Source organism: Musca autumnalis, unplaced genomic scaffold (genome assembly GCF_047663935.1).
Source record: "Musca autumnalis isolate F117 unplaced genomic scaffold, ASM4766393v1 scaffold_5, whole genome shotgun sequence".
Taxonomy (NCBI): Eukaryota; Metazoa; Arthropoda; class Insecta; order Diptera; family Muscidae; genus Musca; species Musca autumnalis.
The window spans coordinates 28,536,535-28,558,615 of record NW_027412088.1 but is presented as its reverse complement, the minus strand read 5'-3'; the positions used below and the strand labels follow the sequence as shown (position 1 = coordinate 28,558,615).

Here is a 22,081-nt window from a genome sequence, read left to right as displayed (position 1 = left end):
ATAGGAAAAGTTGAAAAATTTAGCAAATTTTATTAATTTTTAGTGGTATAGGAAATTACCCTCGGAGTCGACTCCGGAGTCGGAGTCGTGACAAAAAACTGGCCTGGAGTCGGAGTCGGAGTCGAAGGAAAAATGGCTCGACTCCGAAACCCTGGTCAGCCCCCAAATACTTACCTTTTGCTGTTTATCATGTTGTTGTTATTCCATTAATTTTTTATATTTTTTTATTTAATATATTTCTTTATTAAATATGGTGACTTTTTACAGTGGAATAACAAAAATTAAGTAAATACGAAAAAATTTCAACTAAAAATCTAATTTCCAAAAAATAATTTCACTCTGGTAAATAATGACCAAACTGCTGAGGTTAGTCATCGATTTAACAATGTTTCTTAAACAATTAATTTTTTAAATAAAATTTAATTTAAAATAAATAAAATAGCTGTATGTCTTCTTCTTTGCCTTCCAAAGCCGCCCCCAAAATTGGAGCCAAAATGTATGAAATAAGAATTAGAAACTTAAATTTAACCTGGAAATAATAATAACAAAGATAATGTTAAACAAAATAATGTAGCATTTATTAAATTGGGAATGAAAGCAGCTTGAAAAGGTTATAGGGAAGCAAGCGATAAGGATAACATGCACCATAGAATGATATACATACATAGACAAATTTTATTAATATTTGGAATGCTCGAAAATATATACATTAGGCCGGGGCGATTTGCAAACCTTAATGGGCCCTTCGCGTTTCTGATTCCTGGGATTGAACTGAGCAAAAAAGTCTACTGGAGCATATGTCCACGATGAAAATCGAGCCTCCCGATTTTGGCTTTAAGTTTTTTAACTACGTTTTTTTGGCATCTTGGCATATAACAGCCAAACCATTGAGATTTTCGAGCCAACACAAAAATTGTATCCAAGACAGTAATTAAGAACTCTCTAATACATCGCAAAAACATTGAAACGCTTTTTCAGGCAGTTTTGGTCTTGAGAAGGTGCAAACTTTTCGAAAATGTCGATAAATGGCACTGTGCTACAAAAGTTTCGTTTACAAATGCCAGTATTGGCAAGACAATAGCAAAAATACAAACCTTTTTCACAAATACATTTATAAAAAAAAAAACATTGTTCCACAACATCCCATACGGGACAAGGGAGACTTCTCTCATATCAATGAGTGCACCCCGATTCATATTTAAGCTCAATGATATGGGACCTACTGTTTATCGCCGAGTCCGAACGGCGTGTCCTAAGACACCACTTGTAGAGAAGTTTTTCAAGGCTGAAATACTCAGGAAATGTCGCCAGCATTACTGAGGGGTATTTTGCCACCGTTGAAAAATGTTTGGTGTTGCCTGGCCGGGGAATCGATCCACCGACCTTCTGCGTGCAAGGCGGGCGTGCATTCCATTGCACCACGGTGGCACCCACCGTTTTTAAATATGTATAGAGATTAGTGAAAATGGTTTGTAACTTTGCTATTGTCTTGCCAATACTGTCTGTGTGTAAACGCCTAGTAAGTACCAATAATTTAACAAAAAGTAGCAGTCAGCCTTTCCGACAGAGATGTACCCTCAGCTTGCAGGGACGCGCTTATTTGCAAAGAAAGTATAGTGAGGGCGCCCACTGAGTTTTTTTGCATTTGCTTCTCTCACTCACGTACAGTGTACGTGTACATAAACAAACGATGAACATCACGTTGTTGTTGTTTTTTTTTTTTCACCCATGCATACACAAATGCTTTAGTATTGATGGAAATATTATGGGCGACGCTGATCTATTGACTCGATATTGATTCAATACCGGTTATACAACCAAAATCCTTTTCGCCAATTATTATGTATTAGAGGGATTTCAGATTTGCTGACCCTATTTTTTCCATTCGAAATCAGCACCCACAAATAAGTTTGGACCAAACCGGTCCTCCGTTCAATATAATCGGGCACGGTGCTCTTGAACCAATTTTAAATGGAAGGTGCTTTCACCTGGAAAGTTTTTAAGGATTCTGAAACTGCAATGTTCATAGATGAGAAAAATAAAAAAACAAAAAAATTGCCGGGGCGCTTTTTAAATAAATCGCGATTTAAATTGACATTTTTAATTGCTTTTTAGGTTTTCACGATTTTGCTTGGAAACCACAAGTCCTATCAAAATGGAACTAAAGAAAGTGTTGTAGCTATGAATTCTCCACAAAATTGGCCTTTGGGATATTTTCGTAGCTTTTACCGTTATTGAGATATAGTAGTTCAAATTGGGACAATGCATTGACTGTATCGCTTCCTTATAAAACAGTGCCATACATGGTGCGCCTTAACTAACTTTAATTATACCCTCAGCCTTTAGGCTAGAACGGGTATATACACTTTCATACGGTCAAAATGTGCCTCATCGAAATAATGGTTTTAGACCCCAAGTATGTTTGGACGAAATGTGTTTCAGACAATTTGGAGTCGATTAAGCAATGTCCGTCCGTCTGTCTGGCTGGCTGGCTGGAGCGCACGATAACTTTCGAACGGATCAACCGATTGGGTCCAAAATTTGGCTTTCGTAATATTTTGCGCAAACTTAGTTTAAGTTCGAAGATGGGTTATATCGATCCACTCCTTCCAGTACCTCCCCCACAAAAGTTTGGAAAATTTGTGCGCATGATAACTCTTGAATGAAGTAACATATTTGGACCATACTTTGCACATCGTGAAATTTCTACCAAACTTAGATGAGGTTTCAATATGGACTCAATCGGTTCACGCATTCGGGTACCTCCCACACAAAATTTCGGAAAAGTTCAGTTTACGACCTGCTCTCGAATCGTTTTGATTTTTGTTGTAGCCACTTGCATTCACTGCCCCCCATATATCAGGGGAAAGTCCATACTTCCTGAGCAAATAGCCTGAAAGGTGCAAAAAACCCCTATGACACCGTGTGTAGTGGTTGGAGCGCAAGATAAATCTCGAACGGATCTGCCAATTCGGTCCAAAATTTGACCTTCGTAATGTTTTGTCCAAACGTAGTTTAAGATCGAAGATAAACCATATAGGTCAACTCCTTCAGGTACCTCCCTCACAAAAGTTCAAAAATGTTCGGAAAAATTGTGCGCACGATAACTCTTGAAGGGAGTGACCGATGTAATCCATACTCTGCACATCATAATATATCTACCAAATATAGTTAAGTTTCGAATATGGACTATATTTGTCTACTCCTTCTGGTACCACCCATACAAAATTTCGGATAAGTTCACTTTAAGACCTGCTCTCGAATCACTTTGATTTTTTTGAAGCAATTTGCATTCGCTACCTTCATTACGACGGCAAATGTCTTTTCAAGGGCAAGTCCATAGTTCTTGGGAAAAAAGCCCGAAAGGTGTAAACAAAACCCTATGTCACCATATGTGGCGGCCACGATAACTCTCGAACTGTTCAACCGATTTGGTCAAACATTTGGTCTTGTCCAAACTTAGTTTCATGGGACAATACCGGTCCAAAACTTCCGATACTTCTCCCCAATATTTAAAAAATGTCACTAAAATGCTAGGACGATATCACTTGAATGGGGCAAGCAATTTGGTCCAAACTTTGGTTCTCCTAATATTTTGTCAAAATTTAGTTTAACTTATCAAATGGCCCATATCGGTCTTCCCTATGGGTAACTCCCCCACAAAAGTTCAACATTTGTGTCTTAGTGCAGTTGGTTCCTAATCCACATTTTTGTCGGCAAGTTCAAATGTTCAAAAAGGGCCACAAAATTCTGAAGAGACCCTAAATACATTCGATCTGTCCGTAGATGAAAGTTTCACTGAACTACTGAACTACTTCTTTTTCCTACTATTTCTTTTTTTCTTCTGAAAGTACGTGCTCTTCCTCTCGTCTTAGTCCAATATTTGCACATTGTAATATTTCTGTAGATTTCAAATCAAGTTCGACGAAGGCCGAACAATTTCTTCTAGTATTGGGATGTTCAAGAATCGCTTTGAAAATTTCACCGAAGGTAGTTTTTGTGGTCCTAATTACAACGACATATTTAACATTTACACAGAAATTAGTCCTTGTAGTCCTAATTATAACGATATCATTTTTTTTTTTTCGTGGGCAAGTGCATGCTTCCTCACATATTTGGTCGAATAAAAAAATTCTACGAAGACCACCTAAAATGGCTGGGTACGACTGCGCGTCTGACTGATATTATATTGGTCTTTTCTTCTTTGCCCTTAAATAAACCTCGAAGATCGACATTTTTTCTTAAGTTGCTGTTCAAATATCGTTTTGCCGAATTTTTGCCGAAAGTAATCCTTGCTGTTCTGACGAGAGCAACAACATGTTTTTGTGGGCAAGTCCATGCCTCCTACACAAAAAGTCTAAAAAAAAATCCAAATGAGAGAGTGGATCTAAATATTGGAAAATTTTGTGGTCAATATATCAGAAGGTATTGGCTTCCCCTAGCAAAAGCAATACAGTGTTGTAGCATGATCACAACGATTACCCTATTTAAATTTTAATACGATCCTAGAAGTGGATGATGGACCATCATAGTTGTAATCAGAAGCAGAAGACTAATTGCAATGAACATTTCAAAACAATCCTCGAACAGCTCTTAAACTGCACTTAAATAAAATTGAATTTTTGTGGTGGAGGCACCGGAAGAAGTTATCCGATATAGTCCATCTTCAAGCTTGATTTATAAATGTGCAAAGGTTGGACCAATGTCAGACACTCTTTTCGATAGTTATCGTAGCAAACATTCATTTGGTTGGTCACCGTAGGATTTTTAAAGCTTTTGGGTAGTTATGTTAGGAAGCATGGTATTGTAAGGGAAAAAACCTTTGATAAAAATGTCTAAATTCTCCTCGTTTGGATTGCATCCGATTTGCAAAGTCTCGGTGAAATCGCATACTCAATTTTTAAGTTATTGTGCTCGTCAGACATTATAATTGGTGCCGGTAGGGGTTTCTAGAGCTTATGGGGCCATTATCCCAGGATATATGTACTTGCACCGCAAAAAAATATACCGTCGTTGTATGGATCCCTGCGCTTAGGGTTATTTTTATACCCTCAGCATTTATGCTAACGGGGGTACATACACTTTCATACGGGCAAAATGTGCCTCATCGAAATAATGGTTTTAGACCCCAACTGTGTTTGGACCAAATGTGTTTCAGACAATTTGGTGTCGATTTAGCAATGTCCGTCCGTCTGCCTGTCTGGCTGGTGCGCACGATAACTCTCGAACGAATGAACCGATTTGGTCCAAAATTTGACTTTCGCAATATTTTGTCCAAACTTAGTTTAAGTTCGAGGATGGGTTATAGTTCGAAAATGTTCGGAAAATTTGTGCGCACGATAACTCTTAAAGGGAGTAACCGATTTGGTCCAAAGTTTGCACAACGTGAAATTTCTACCAAACTTAGATGAGGTATTAATATGGTCAATCAATCGGTCCACGCCTTCGGGTACCTCCTACACAAAATTTCGGAAAAGTTCAGTTTAGGACCTGCTCTCGAATTGTTTTTATATTTTTTTTTTGTAGCATCTTGTATTCACGGCCCCGCATACGGCGGTACAAGTTTCATCAGGGGCAAAACCCTACTTCCTGAGAAAATAGCCTGAAAGTTTCAAAAAACCTCTATGACACCGTGTGTAGTGGTTGGAGCGCAAGATAACTCTCGAACGTATCTTCCGATTCGATCCAAAATTTGGCCTTCATAATATTTTGTCCAAACTTAGTTTAAGTTCGAAGATCAGCCATATCGGTTCACTCTTTCAGGTACCTCCGCCACAAAAGTCCAAAAATGTTCGGAAAAATTGTGCGCACGATAACTCTTGAAGGGATGGACCGATTTGATCCATTCTTTACGCATCCTAATATAGCTACCAGATATAGATCAGGTTTGAATATGGACTATATTTGCCCATTCCTTCGGGTACCTCCCACACAAAATTTCGGATAAGTTCACTGTAAGACCTGCTCTTGACTAACTTTGATTTCTGTTGAACCAAATTGCATTCACTAACCTCCTTTACGATGGTACAAGTTTTTTTCAGGGGCAAGTAAATACTTCCTGAGAAAACCTCCCAAAAACTGTAAAAAATCCCTATGGTTCCGAAGTGGTCAACCGATTTGGTCGGAAATTCGGCCTTCGACATATTTTGTCCAAAATTAGTTTCATTTCGAAGATGGGTAATACCGGTCCACCACTTCCTCCCAAAATTTTCTTTCATTTCATTTTCTTGAACGGGGTCACCAATTTGATCCAAACTTTCGATCTTCTAATAGTTTGTCCAAATTTAGTTTAACTTCCAAAAATGACCCATATTGGTCCTCTCCTTAAGATACCTTCCTCCAAAAGTTCAAAATTTTTGTTTAAGCGCAGTTTAGGGTCTGTTCGAAGATCCTTTGGAAATGTATACCGATCCTATTCGTTGTGGTCCTGTTTACGGCGATATTATGTTTTCCGTGGACAAGTTCATGCTTCTTTGCCTACTGGTCCAAATTTTATACGATGACCCACTGAAATGACTAGTGGGTGCGATATCTATCGAAAATATAACACTCCCAATATAAGATCCACTTTCATAATGGACTATGTCGGTCCAGTCCTTCAATCCGCAACACTTTTGAACTTTAATCCTAATCCACATTTTTGTCTAAAAGTTCAAATGTTCAAAAAATGCCACAAAACTCTGAAAAGACCCTAAATACATTCGATCTGTCCGTAGATGAAAGTTCCAATTCACATAGGCTGAGGGTATATCTCTGTCGGCAAAGCCGACTGATACTTTTTTACTTGTTCTTTCTATAAAGACCCTTCGAACGGGGTTTCTATCTACAGAAGACACCATGAAAGGGGATTCTATCTAGAGAAGATACCTTGAAAGAGGATTCTACCTATAGAAGACCCCTTCAAAGGTGCTTATCTCTATCTATAGAAACCCTCTTTAAATAGACTTCTAAATGTAGAACACCTCGTGAAAAGGGCTTTTATATATAGAAAATTATAATATAAAAAAACTCGTGTAAGAAAAGGACCAAAGTCAGGCGGTTCGACAATATGATACCTTACACCACCACGATTCGATTTGGAGAAATTATATCTAAACCAAATTCCGGCACATCTTTCAAATTTGATCAAAATTCAACAGTCATACTGTGTTTGGTGCGTGAAATACATGATATCGGACAAAATTATATATGTCAGAGCTATATACAAATCTGAACCGATTTTAATATAATTTAGGAAATTTATTTTATCAAAATAGGACAGATATATTGGAGCTATATCCAAATCTTAAGCCATTCCCACGAAAAGCTATAATGTTCGTCCTTTAGACAAATAAATGACCATCCTTAATTTTCGCCCGGATGGGATAAGTATTATAAATCGACTGAAAATGTGATACTAAGTAGATCATCAAATATTACCATGTCTATCTCTATCTATCTCGTTACCTTGTGCACGTTACATACAAATGCAGAAAGACAAAATCATCACCTTCGATACGGCTTTGGAATAATTCTAAGCCATGTAGTGATGAAGTGTGATTTACTGACATATGAAAGGCATTCGTGTGAAGATTTAAACAACAGCATCGTTTCTGGTACATTCGGGGAACCTGTAACCCCTATTGGACGCGTCCCCAGTTGGCGGGTAGGAGAATGCTTCCCAGATATGGGTGGTAAGACCGAAATCAAATACGTCTCGCGGACCAACAGATATCAGCTTCTGTCTTTAAGTAAAGCGGCGTCTGAACTCCAGGAGGAACGACCGAAGTTAGACGAAAAACTATAAACCCTTCAGAAGGCCTCGGGAAACCACTGAAGTAACTCTCCCCTGAAAATCATACAATTTGAACAACGAACAAAATACACGGCCCTCAGTCTACGGCCAAATTATTGTATGATTGCTTATGATCCGGATAACGGAATTAAGAAGAAGGTCGTTTCTAGAAACAAGCTTAAAAACGTTCTCCACATGGTGGTACGTATATAACATCATATTTAAATTATTATAATAAATATTCAAAACGGTGCAATGGCAGTGATTTGTTAATTAAAATAACAACAATTTTTCTCATAATGTCTCCGCAAATTATTTATAGGTTATCATATAACGACAACGATGACGACGGAAGGGATTTTGGATAATTTCACGATATAAAGTTAAAATGGGTACCCATTTGGGGAAACGGGAACGGAAACGTGGACGACAATATGACACACTAGAACATGACGAAGAGGAAGATGAAAATGATGGTGATGATACTGCAGCTGATTTGCTTGATGAACAACTACTTGTGGTTGCCATAGTTGTTGTTGTTTCTTTGTACGACGATGGTCTATAAGCACAAGCAGATGGTTGAACATGCCACACATAACGTTGAACACAACGTTCATGCAAATTACTTATGGGTTGCCACAATTGTTGCAATACACGCTGGCATTGCATTTCCAAACGACGATGTAAAAGCTGGCGATGTGATGGACAAGGACAACGACTTGGGGGAGGTGGAGGACATTGAAGCGTAAAACGTTGATGCACAAATATGTCATGCAAATTTTTACCTGTCATAACTTGCATGAATTCTAAAAAAAAAAAAACAATTAAAGAAAGTATGTTTTAATTGCCATTAATCATTAAAAAGTTTAAACGTTTAAACTCACCATCAAAATCTACAGTACCCGAACCATCAGCATCAATTTCCTCAATAATCATATCCAAATCTTGGTTCGACAATTTATCATCCAATTCATGTAGAATACTACGCAATGTTTGTACTGTTAAATAACCTTTGCCCTCTTTGTCATAGACACGGAAAGCTTCCTTCAGTTCACCCATTAGTACGGGACCATCTTCTTCAACTTCCACGAAACGGGCAGCTAATTTACAGAATTTACTGAAATCCAATTTTCCGGTATTACCCTTGTCCACCTCTTTGATGAGGGCTTTTACTGCCTTTTCATCGAGTTTTTGGCCCAAAATTTCGAGAATTTGATGAACATCGGCGTGTTCAATGAAACCTTTGTCATCGTGATCGAATGCTTTGAAGGCATTGCGCAAAACTGTAAAACAAAAGTAGAAGGATGCATTAAAGGGGAGCACAATGGGAGCATACTCAAAGGTAACTTACTTCTCAGTTGTTCTTTGTCGTATTCTTGTTCACTCTGAAGTGGACATCATCAGCAGCCATATAAAACATGGAAAGAGAAGAAAAATAAAAAGAGATAAATTATGATTTTTATTATTTGTAAAGGATGTAAATAAAGCTAGGACAAATTTAATTTAAAACAAGTAAAAAGTATCAGTCGGCTTTGCCGACAGAGATATACCATCAGCCTATGTGAACTGAAACGTTCATCTACGGAGAGATCGACACAATTCTTGAACTTTTGTTGGGGAGGTACTATAAGGAGAAGATCGATATGGGCCATTTTAGAAATTAAACTAAATTTGGACAAAATATTTGGAGATCCAAAATTTGGACCAAATTGATTGCCCCGTTCAAGAGATATCGTGCATACAATTTAGTGAAATTTTTAAATATTAGAGGTAAGTACCGGAAGTTGTTGCCCATCTGAAACTAAGTTTGGACAAAATATGACGAAGGTCAAATTTTGGACCAAATCGGTTGATCATTTCGAGAGTTATAGTGCTCTCCAGCGATTACATATGGTGTCATAGGGGTTTTTACACCTTTTGAGCTGTTTTCTCAAGAAGTATGTTCTTGTCAATAAAAAAGCTTTTATAGCCGCAATTGAGGCAGTTACACCAGAAATCAAAGTGATTCGAAAGCAGGTCTTAAAGTGAACTTATCCGAAATTTTGTGTGGAGGGTACCCGAAGCAGTGAACAAAAATAGTCCATATTCAAATCTGATATACATCTGGTAGATATATTAGGATGTGTAAAATATGGACCAAATCGGTCACTCCCTTCAATAGTTATCGTGTGCACAATTTCTGCGAACATTTTTGAACTTTTGTGGTGGAGGTACCTGAAGGAGTGGAGCGATATGGCTTATCTTCGAACTTAAACTATGTTTGGAAAAATTATAACGAAGGCCGAATCGACAGATCCGTTCGAGAGTTATCTTGCGCTCCAACCACTACACGGTGTCATAGGGTTTTTTGCACCTTACAGGCTATTTTCTCAAGAAGTATGGAAGTATGGGGGCAGCGAATACAAGTTGTTACAACAAAAATCAAAGCGATTCGAAAACAGGTCCTAACACGAACTTTTCCGAAAATTTCTCATTGAAAACCAATTTCTAATCCCTTTTTTTTTGAAAAAGAGGACATGTTGCGCGAAGTAAGTGGTTATCTTAGTGGTTATCATTTTTGCAGCAGTTTGTCCTTGTCTGCATCTATTAGGACGGTACAATTTATTTATTATTATTATTTATTTATTTTTTTTTGATATATGGCCCCAAAGCTGTAAACACACTGATCAGCCCGAAAATAAGAGGAGAGGCACAAATCACTATTGTGGAACCCTGTTTGATTAATGACTTGCTCTGGCAAACCGTCATTTCCCTTGACTCAGACCACTTCCCTATCATCATCTTCGTTAACGGACCACCCGACATCATACTTTTTTGAACCATGGAAAATCTGATTGGCAAGGGTCACCGCTTCAGAGATCTTCCTATTTCTTCGGATCATCGAGTAGCTGAGAGAATTTTCAGGAACATCATCACAGCTGCAGCCGCTCACCACACATCTGCTGGTCGCACACCCGAAATTAGGCCCAATTTTACAGCAGAGGCAACGGGACGAACCAAGAGTTAGAGAACTCACACTTGAAGCTAACATGCTAGTAGGCGAACATAAGCGGAAAAAGGGCTGGGCTGTCTGAAGCAATCAAAAAGTCCATATATCATTAGAAGCAATGCAACATTGGTACAGGATTAAGTATATTGTGGGTAACGGTTAAACCACCCTTGAACCCTGGAAAGAAGGATAATAATAACAGTAACAGAGCAGAAGAGATGCGCGTGTTATTTTAACCGGCAGTATATAGGGCACCCCGAGAGCGATAGGGCGAAAATATGTAAGCTACGCAGTATAAGAACCCTCCCAGCCGAGGAGGTACCACCACAATTTATCATGTGTGATGTTATAGACGTCATTCGAAAGCCGAAATCATACAAAGCGTTGGGCCCACATGAAATCTCAATGGTAATGATTATGAACCTGGTGTTGAGTATTTAACAAGTGTCCTCAACCTATCGCTAGGCGCCTATATTGATGCCAGAGAGGTGGATCGTACAGACCGATTTCACACATGTCGCCAGTAGCAAAGATTCTGGTGGCACTACTCCTCCCCACGATAATAAGCTGTTTTCCAGTTGCACAACACTAACATGGATTTCGGAAAATGCATAGTACTACAACAGCATTAGACGCCATATCCACACATATCAGTAGAGGACTGAACCAGAACAGGCCGTGCGACCGAACAGTCATGGTGACGCTTGACCTATCGGAAGCCTTCGATACCGTCAACAATGCCAAGCTGTTCTAGAGAAGGTCACTCTCCAGCCGCGTTTGAAACGTTGGTTAATCAACTGCATATATGTAGGAGGCCAGTCGTTTGTGAAATTCAGAAACAAGAAGTCCAAAACCCCTAGAGTGAAGCTGGGCGTTTCCCAAGAAGGGGTGATATCTCCGAAACTGGTTAACCTCTACCTTTCGGAAATTGCACCCCATATAGGCCGTAAAGAAATCGTAATGTAGACGAGTGATTGTACGATCTTGGCGTCGGGCCCTATCGTCGATGACATACATATGTGATAGGTTAAATGTCTATACAGCTGATCTAGGGCCGTTCTTCCATCTGGGGACTATGAAAATATGCGCCGCTAAATCCAGTGCCACTTTGTTCACCACTTGGGCGGCTGAAATAAGGCTAACCCTGAACATATTGTATTGATTCCGACCACTAACTACCCTTAAGATATCGCCTGTAACGTTCGACAGCATTTTTAAGTCGTCCGCGAAACCCACAGCTATTTGCGATAAGATCAGAAGTAGGAACAAGGTCCTCAAGTCGCTGGCCGGCAGCCAGCAAAGCAATAGGCTGGTCTGTGGTAAGCTATGCGTCACCTGCGGGGTATGAAAATGTTTGCGATACGCAGTTGAAGTATATTTAAACCTGCCATACCGCCGTACTAAGGACTGAAACAGGGAGCCTCCTTATGGCACCAGTGGACCATCTTCATTAGCTGTGCATCAGCACAGCAGAATCTTGTCGATTTAGTACATGCTTGGGAGTTATCGCCGTGAGCATCCCTGTCACGATTTAATGGACAGGCATTGCCCACCCAGGCACGTCAGCAGAAATCTTCATGATCTAAAGATAGAGTTTCAAAGGTATAAAAGAGAACCTCTAGACCAACGAGCCTATCAGGAAGGCTTGGATAGCATTAACACTGATGCAGTTGCGCAGGCAGTACACATATACAGTGTGAATGCCGTTCTTAGTGACCACCCCATCGATCGCAGCAGCAGAGGAATGCCAGCTGCCAAGGTAAACACGAGTAATTTTAGCCCAGTTAAGATCCACACAATACGCTACCTTTGTTTAGCTGTCCAGCTAACCCAACTCACCTGTCTCATGATTCTTTATGGACGCAACCAGTGCAGGTTGCAGAATTTTTGAATCTGGATTCAGAGGAACCAGAACCTGATAACCGAAATAATGCACGAACATTTATGCGTTGATACAACAACAACATATGTCCTGCATGTGCATTGGGACCGAACGATCCGCTCCATCTGTTTAACAACACAAGCTAAACCCACCCAAAATTGTAGGTCTATCCTTAAATCAAGTGATATAGACGTCAATTTTTGCTGGGTGCCAGGACACTGCGATGTTGAAGGTACCAAGAAGATGTAAACTGATACAACAACTGTACGGCCAAGTTTCAAGTCTCAATAAATATAACTTCATTCTCTTTATTTTGAACTATTTGTTAAACAAATTTTGTAGATTACAAGTAAAAAAGTATCAGTCAGCTTTTCCGACAGAGATATACCCTCAGTCTGTGTGGATTGAAATACTTTTTTCCCAAAAAAAAAAAAAAAAAACTTATGGATTCAACATTTTGGGCGTATAAATCGACAAAAGTATGGATAGGATTAAAGCTCAAAAATTTGCGGGGATAACAATAGACAGGGCTTTTTATCACACTAGCCTACGAAAAACATAATATCGCTGTAAACAGGGCCACTAGGAAAGCCTTCCGTAAAAATGAATAAAGGATCCTCGAACAGACCCTTAACCACACAAAAATTATGAACATTTGAGTGGGTGGTACCACAAGGATTAAACAGATGGAGCCCAAATTTGAAGAGAAACTAAGTTTCGACAACATTTAAATATCAAAAGTTTGGACCAAATCGGTTGCTACGTCTATGGGAAATCGCGCGTACCATTTTAGCGACTATTTTCGAACTTTTGTGGGGGAGGTACCGGAAGGAGTGGACCTATAATCACCACCTTCGAATTTCATCTTATATTCGAAGAAATATTACAACATTACTGTCGTAATTGAGGCAGGGAATGAAAGTTGCTTAAAAAAAAACAAAAGTGATTCGAGAGCAGGTCTTAAAGTGAATTTATCCAAAATCTTGTGTGGGAGGTACCCGAAGGAGTGGACAAAAATAGTCTATATTCGAACCTGAATTATATCTGGTAGATATATTAGGATGTGTAAAGTATGGACCAAATCGGTCACTCCAGTCAAGAGTTATCGTGCGCACAATTTTTCCGAACATTTTTGAACTTTAGTGGGTGAGGTGCATGAAGGAGTGGACCGATGTCGCTTACCTTCGAACTTAAACTAAGTTTGCACAAAATATTACGAAGGCCACATTTTGGACCGAATCGGCAGATCCGTTCGAGAGTTATCTTGCGCTCCAACCACTACACACGGTGTTATAGGTTTTTTTTTTATACCCTGCACCATATGGAGGGTATAATTAAATTTGTCATTCCGTTTGTAACACATCGAAATATTCGTCGGAGACCCTATAAAGTATATATACTATTGATCAGCATAAAATTCTATGTCGATTTAACCATGTCCGTCTGTCCGTCCGTCTGTCTGTTGAAATCAAGATACAGCTCGCAATTTGAAAGATAGAGAGTCAAAATTTGGTGCAGAAGTTTTTATTACTTGCAGAATGGTTGGTATTGAAAATGGGATATATCGGTCCACGTTTTGATATAGCCCCCATAGAACGGTACCTCCCGATTTTCGGTATTTTTAAGGTTTTAGCTTCATTATCCTACCAAAATGGCTGAAATTTGGTACGTAGTCTTCTTTAGGGGTATAACGTTGGTGGTATAAAACTTTCCCCCAGAACTTTGTCGGTATCGGTCCATGCCTTTATATAGCCCCCATAGAACGGTACCTCCCGATTTTCGGTATTTTGAACGTTGTGGCCTCAATATTCCACCGAAATGGCTGAAATTTGGTTTTAGACTCCGTTGGGGGTACTCAAACTTCCCCTTTAAATTTGTCGGTATAGGTTCACGCCTTCATATAGCCCCCATGGAAAGGTACCTCCCGATTTTTCGTATTTTGAAGGTTGTGTCTTCAATATTCCACCAAAATGGCTGAAATTTCAATGTGATATAAAACTGTTCGCCAGAAATATGTCTGTACAGGTCCACGCTTTCATATTGCCCCATTTCTGACTAAAATTCGTCGGTATACATAGGTCCACGTTTCGATATAGCCCCCATAGAACGGTACCTCCGGATTTTCGTAATACTGAAGATTGTGACGTCTACATCCAACCGAAATGGCTGAAATTCGTTATTTCGTCTTCCACGTGTTATAAAATATTCCAGAAGAGTATTATCAGTATAGGTCCACGTCTTCCTATATCCCCATAGAAGCTTACTTCTTGATTTTCGGTATTTTTTAGTTTTAGCCACATTCTCTTACCGAAATATAGGAAATTTGGTATTTAGTCTTCTTTGAGCCTAAACACTTTTCGTCAAAAATTTTTCGGTATAGATCGACGTTTTGAAATAGCCCCCATAGAATGGTGTCTCACATTGTTTTACCGAAATTGCTGAAATTTAGTATTAAGTCTTCTTCATACACGAAAGGAAACTAATTATTCCATTTTACTTCAATACAATTTGTGGTGGAGGGTATAACAAGTTCGGCCCGGCCAAACTTAACGCCGTTCTTACTTCTTTACCTTTCAGGCTATTTTCTCTGGAAGTGTGGACTTGCCCCTGATGAAACTTATACCTTTGTATGGGAAGCAGTGAATACAAGTTGCTACAACAAAAATCAAAGCGACTCGAGAGCAGGTCCTAAACTGAACTTTTCCGAAATTTTGTGTGGGAGATACCTGAAGGAGTGGACCTAAGTCTGGTAGAAATCGGACGAAATCGGTTACTTCCTTCAAGAGTTATTGTGCGCACAAATTTGCCGAAATTTTCTGAATTTTGTTGGGGGAGGTACCGGAAGGAGTGGACCGATATAACCCATCTTCGAACTTAAACTAAGTTTGGACAAAATATTACGAAAGCCAAATTTTGGACCGAATCGGTTGATCCGTTCGAGAGTTATCGTGCGTTCCAGCCAGATAGACAGACAGAAAGAGAGACGGACAGACAGACAGACGGATATGGTTAAATCAACTCTAAATTGTCTGAAACACTTTTCGTCCAGCATACTTGGGGTCTAAAACCATTATTTCGACGAGGCACATTTTGCCAGTATGAAAGTGTATATACCCTCGTTAGCATAAATGCTGAACAATTTGATTGGTTTGAGATTTTTGCGCTTAAACAAATCTTGAGTTAATAAAGTAACTAAATATTTTAGAAAGATTAGAAAAGTGCATAACTTATGGTTTAGAAATATGTTAATTTCAACCTTTATTAGTTAATACTATGACCGGATTTGAAGTTTAATTTGGCTTGGAGAAAAATGTCAAAGTGTAATAATTAAAAAAAAAAAAAAAAACTAAATCTGCCAAAGTGAATCTAAAAAAAGTAAATCTCTTAACACTACTTGTAGCATTCAAAATAGGGATACGTAAAAATTAGTCGTAAAATTTTTAAAAACCATAGTCGACTATTGACTGTGCGAAAACCGTATAATCAATTATTCTTAATCGACTTTCGAAAGACGGAGTCGAACATTAATCGTAGTCAATTATTAGTCGCAGTCGAACATAAATCGTAGTCATCACGATCGCACGAATGAGCGCGATCGGTTATATTCGATTATAACCGGTATTCGGTTTTTAATGAGAACTCCAAAGACAACTTTTACAATACTTTTAAAAAATCGACTAACCGAAATTCGAATTTTAAGTTTTAGACGAAAACCGAATAATCGAAAAAACGATTATTGCATTTTACTGCTTATCCCTAAGTTAAAAGGAAAGGGACAACGATCAACGATAACACATTTAATTAATTAATTTTAAGCTAGGATGATATTTTCTTATTATCAGGTTTTTACCCTAGAATATAGCCAATAGTGGCAGAGATACTCGCCATAGAAAGAAAATTCCACAAATTGCAAACAAGGACACCAGAGCGACTTTTTCTATATCTCTAGTATTTGGCCACTTTTTCCCAAGTAATCAGGATCAACAATGTAAAGCTCAGAATGTCTTCTGTAATATTTTTATTGAAATTCCCCGACAGAGATATACCCTCAGCCTATGCGAATTAAAACATTCATTTAAGAGCAAATCGAATACCTTTAACACAACCAAAATCCTTTTCTCCAATAATTATGTTTTAGGGGGTTTTCAGATTTTGTGCCCCTTTCTATACCCTCCACCATAATATGGAGGGTATAATTAAATTTCTCATTCCGTTTGTAACACATCGAAATATTCTTGATCAGGGTAAAATTCTAAGTCGATATAACCATATCCGTCTGTCCGTCAGTCTGTTGAAATCAAGATACATCTCGCAATTTTTAAGATAGAGCTTTGTAATTTGGTATCGAAGTTTCTATTACCCCTAGGATGTTTGGTGCTGCAAATGGGCTATATCGGTCCACGTTTTGATACAGCCCCCATATAACGGTACCACCCGATTTTCGGTTTTTTGAGGTTTTAGCTTCATTATCCCACCAAAATGACTGAAATTTGGTATTAAGTCATCGTAGGGTGTATAAAACTTTCCACCTGAAATTTGTAGGTATAGGTCCATGCCTTCACATAGCCCCCATAGAACGGTACCTCCCGATTTTCTGTATTTTGAAGGTTGTGGCCACAATAATCCACCGAAATGGCTGAAATTTGGTACATAGTCTTGGTTGGGGGTATAGAACTTTTCCCAAGAAATTTGCCGGTATAGGTCCACGCCTTCATATAGCCCCCATAGAACGATACCTCCTGATCATTGGTATTTTGAAGGTTGAGGCCTCAATATTCCACCGAAATGGCTGAAATTTGGTATTTAGTCTTCATTTGGGGTATAAGGCTTTCCATATGAAATTTGTCGGTATAAGTCGATGTTTTGATATAGCCCCCATAGAACGGTTCCTCCGGAATTTCAGTATTTTAAAGGTTAGCCACATTGGTTTACCAAAATTGCTGAAATTTTGTATTTAGTCTTCTTCATAAACAAAAGGAAACTAATTTTTCCATTTTACTTCATTACAATTCGTGGTGGAGCGTATAACAATTTCGGCCTGGCCAAATTTAACGCCCTCTAACTTGTTTGACATTAAACATGCCAAAAAATAAATATATTTGCATTAAAGCTCATAAGTGTTGCAGAGGAGGTACATACTTGAGGGAGTGGATCGACATAGTGCATTTCGGAAGTGGACCTAATTTTGGAATCATTTCATTTAGCCGCGCCCTCCTGTCATTTCAGTTGGTCGCCGTATAACTTAGAGCTTTTGGACAGCTATGTCAGGAAGCATGGATTTGCCAACGAAAAAATAATATTACTTTAAACAGGAAAACAAGGAATAGCATCGGTATACATCTCCAAAGGATCCTAAATTGCACTGCAACAAAAATGCTGAATTTTTGCGGGGAAGGTACCGTAAGTAGAATTGATATGGACCATTTTAGAAGTTAATCTTAATTTGGCCAAAATGTTGGAAAATCCGTTCCAGGGAAGTAGTGCATACCATATTACAGAATTGTTTAACTTTTGGGGGATCTACCGGAAATTGTGGACCGGTATTGCCCATCTTCGAACTAAGTTTGGACAAAACATTACGAAGACCAAATTTTTGGACCAAATCGCAGTTTGAGAGTTATCGTGCGCTCCAGCCACTACACATGGTGCTATAGGGGGTTTCCACAACTTTCGGACCGTTTTCTCAGGAAGTATGGACTTGTCCCTGAGCAAACTTGTATCGTTGTAATAAGGGCAGCCACTACAAGTTGTTGCAAAAAATAAATATCAAAGCGATTTGAAAGTAGCTCTATTTTTCGATTTTTTTTTTGTGGTAGGTACCCGATGTTATAGACCGATATAATCTATGTGTGGTGAAAATATTACGATGTGCAAAGTATGGACCAAATCGATTACTGCTTTCGAGAGTAACGTACGCATAATATTTGCGAACAAATTTGAACTATTATAGGGAAGGTACCCGAGGTAGTGGACCGATATGGCCCATTTTAGAACTTTAACTATGTTTAAACAAAATATTACGATCTCAAAATTTTGGGCCGAATCGGTTAATCCGTCCCAGAGACGAACAGACATAGCTAAATCGACTCCAAACTGTCTGAAACGTTTTTCTTTCAAATATACCTGGGGTGTAAATCCACTATTTCGATGAGTCCCATTTTGATCGTAAGAAAGTGTGTATAGCCTAAAGGCTGAGGGTATAAAAACAGTAACGACTACCTGTTATTTCATCACGGTCCGAGAAGTGGGCTTAAACTGGATTACATCGCAAAAGTGTTGGTCGCCGTAAGATTTTGAACCTTCAGGTCAGGAAGCATTGACTTGCCTAGGAAAAACCTGTATTGTTGCAATCAGAATCTTTAAAAACTAATTCTCCAACATTCCTTAGACTGTACCATAAAGACCTTCTTGGAACCTGCCATACATTTTACAATGTACAAAAATTCATCCAAATCGGATACACAGTTCGAAGGATATCATGCTCAACAGGCATTTTAGTTTGTACCGCCCGGGGGTTTATAGTAGAGCTGGCAAACTATCGATTGTCAGACTATCGTTTTGATCACTGTCGTAAAGTTTTGTTTTATAGAACTCAAAAGCAATTATGTTATAATAAATTCACGACAGATAACCCAAATAATTTGTTTTGGTGGCCGACGTAAGCTTTGTTTTACTGCAGCAATCAAAACGATAGTCGGACTATCGATTGTTTGTGGGAAGGTATTCGATGGTGTGGACTGATATGTCCCATCTTAGAAATTGATCCAAGCCGTACCGCTTGATCCGTTCGAGAATTATCGTATAGGCAAATCCACTCCGAATTGCCTAAACCGGTATCTTCCAAACACATTTTGGGATACAAGCCATTATTTCGATTAGGCATATTTTTTTGATATATTTTTGATCGTATATATCGGAACTGAGGACTTGAAATAAATTCATCATTGTTTTGCCACCTCGTTCTAAATATAAAGGTAAAACAAATTAGGATCTTAACCGTAGAATATCTGCAAGTGCAAGTCTATACTACTGCTTGAGCAGAGATTTCATTAGTGACGCCATCAGATCAGATGTAAATCAGGTGGCTAGACGCGGATCATACATAAAACTATAAAATAGACCATGACAATACTAGGCGGGAAATCAACTGTTCTTCCTGATTTACAGATTTCAAATTTTTTTCTTTTGTGAATTCCCAATCAGAGTTCCGAAACTGACAGTATTTGTGTTCTAATTAGAAACAAAGGTCCGACAAAAATACCCCTCAGTAATGTTAGCGACATTTCCTGAGTATTTCAGTGGATCGGACTCGGCGATAAACAGTAGGGCCTATATCATTAAGCTAATATGAATCGGGCTACACTCATTGATATGAGAGAAGTCTCCCTTGTCCCGTCTGGGATGTTTGAGGAACAATTATAGGTCCACTTCACATGGAGGGAAAAATGTTCCATAATGGGTTTAAATTTTGATATAAATTAGAAAAATGGAATTTAATGTGTAAAACAAATCGATTTTTGGCTAGGCATGCGACAAAATATATACCTATCTATTCGAACCTAACCTAAAATCTTTCTTCGGGTATTTACATCACCTCCGTTAAATGCCATTCTTGGCGTCGCCATTTTCTTTCTCTTCAATTTCAATGAAAATTTAACACGACAAATTGTTGCTCTAAAAAGTGATTTTTTTTCGTTGCTTTGTGCGATGTTTTTTCTTCGAGATTCTTCTTCGATTATTTGAGATTATTTTGTTAAATTGAATGGTACGCAATAAAATCCTACATTTAACCTCTAAAATAAATGAGCACAATTAATTTGATTAATGATGTTATTTTCTGCAATCAAGGCCACTTTTGAGGAGGAATTTCTCAAAGAAAAAGAAACTACAAATTGGCAAAATTAATTCAGACCAATTGGGAAAATCAACAAAAACAAAAATATGGCTTCGAAACCAACAATAATTCAAAGAAAATATTTTTGAAACTCACCATTTTGTAAAGTCTTTGATGTTAATCCGGTATAAAAGTAAAGAAATATCCTCTTGGAGCGGCTTAACTAAAATTAAGAAATTTTATTTTAAAACAACTTGTATTCAAACACTTTTTTTCAATATTTTATTTTTATTTTTTATTATTTTTTAATCCTTTATTGTTATTTATTATTATTTTTTTAATATTTTTTCTGGTATTTGCTTTATTTGTTGTTTCTTCACTCCAAAACTTCTCTTTTGCTGCTATTTTTTTTACCCACCGAATGAAAAGCAGGAGAAAAATAATTTGGAATTTTCAAAAAAAAGTAAAGTAAAAATCTGTGTTTTTTGGCGAAGAGAAGATCAGTGAATACGACTATCGTCCGGACCGAAAAAATGTGTGTTGTTCACGTTAGCGCACCACGATAATCACTCAACTCTGTTGATTTGCATCAATTAAAAAATTACCTTTCGATCAGATCGAATTAGTTTTCAAAATATTTCGCTTTTGCTGTTTGGCTGTTGCTGCCCCACTACTGCTTTGAATACCACTGATGTTGCCACAAATAATCAGCTTTGTTGTTGGTGTTATGGTGGTGGTGGATATTTTTGCCAAAAAAAAATCAAAAATCCGCCCAATGTAAATGCAATGCAACAACATCAGAAGAGAATCAAAATCACACGTTGTCTTTCGGTAAACACCACAATACAGCCAATTTTCATTTCTATTCAATTCAATCCAAACCAATTCGATTCAAATTCAATGTATGCTGCTGTACTGAGTAGGTACTTTATAGGTTGTTGTTCCGATTCATCGTTTTTTTTTTCTTTCTCTATAGAGCGACAAATTTGTTGTGTTTTTTTTGCGCTGTTATTGAGAAACATTTACAATTATAATTAGAAGCATAAGTTTTCAAAAAAATAGAGTAGAAATTCTAAAGTCAACTCAGACAAAGCAAAACACAACAACAGCAACAACGCATGGTAAATGATGCGTAGGGAAGAACACATAAAACATCTATTTATTGATAACCAATGAACCGCATAACAAATGCAAATTAATTGGAGATGCGACATTTTTTCTTAGTTTTATAGTGGAACATGTGCGATACCGCACATTTTAAAATTGGATGTACGATAGAAATGGAAAACATATGAAACTAAAGTGGAAACGGACAGACAATTTTGATTACAATATTTCTAACTTCATCTCAGAGCTACGAGTTTCTGACATAACAACTAAATACAAGAGTTACGCATACCAACATATTCCAGCTATTTCGATCAGATCGAATCGACCCTTAGGATCATCTACTGTAGAGTAGATGGCCTTTAGGGACGTCTACTGAAGATCAGATGACCCTTAGGGTCGTCTACTGTAGAGTAGATGGCCCTTAGGGTAGTCTACTGTAGGGTATATGGCCCTTAGGGTCGTCTAATGTAGAGTAGGTGGCCATTAGGGTCG

The 22,081-nt window shown here is 38.2% G+C and overlaps 1 protein-coding gene across 2 annotated transcripts; it reads right to left on the bottom strand.

Annotated features, from left to right (window-relative positions):
- Window positions 1-211: 211 nt before the first annotated feature.
- On the bottom strand, window positions 212-21,472 carry TpnC4 (Troponin C TpnC4). 2 transcript variants are annotated; one of them, XM_073992385.1, is made up of 6 exons: window positions 21,085-21,472; window positions 20,636-20,702; window positions 9,126-9,159; window positions 8,659-9,057; window positions 8,560-8,580; window positions 212-529 (listed from the first exon to the last, which is right to left on the bottom strand). In XM_073992385.1, the coding sequence occupies exons 2-6, from the start codon at window positions 20,636-20,638 to the stop codon at window positions 525-527; spliced, it is 462 nt and encodes a 153-aa protein (XP_073848486.1). In that variant the 5' UTR covers window positions 20,639-20,702; window positions 21,085-21,472; the 3' UTR covers window positions 212-524. The 2 variants fall into 2 exon arrangements, with proteins under 2 accessions (XP_073848486.1, XP_073848488.1); XM_073992387.1 differs by having other exon boundaries at window positions 20,898-21,169.
- Window positions 21,473-22,081: the final 609 nt, after the last annotated feature.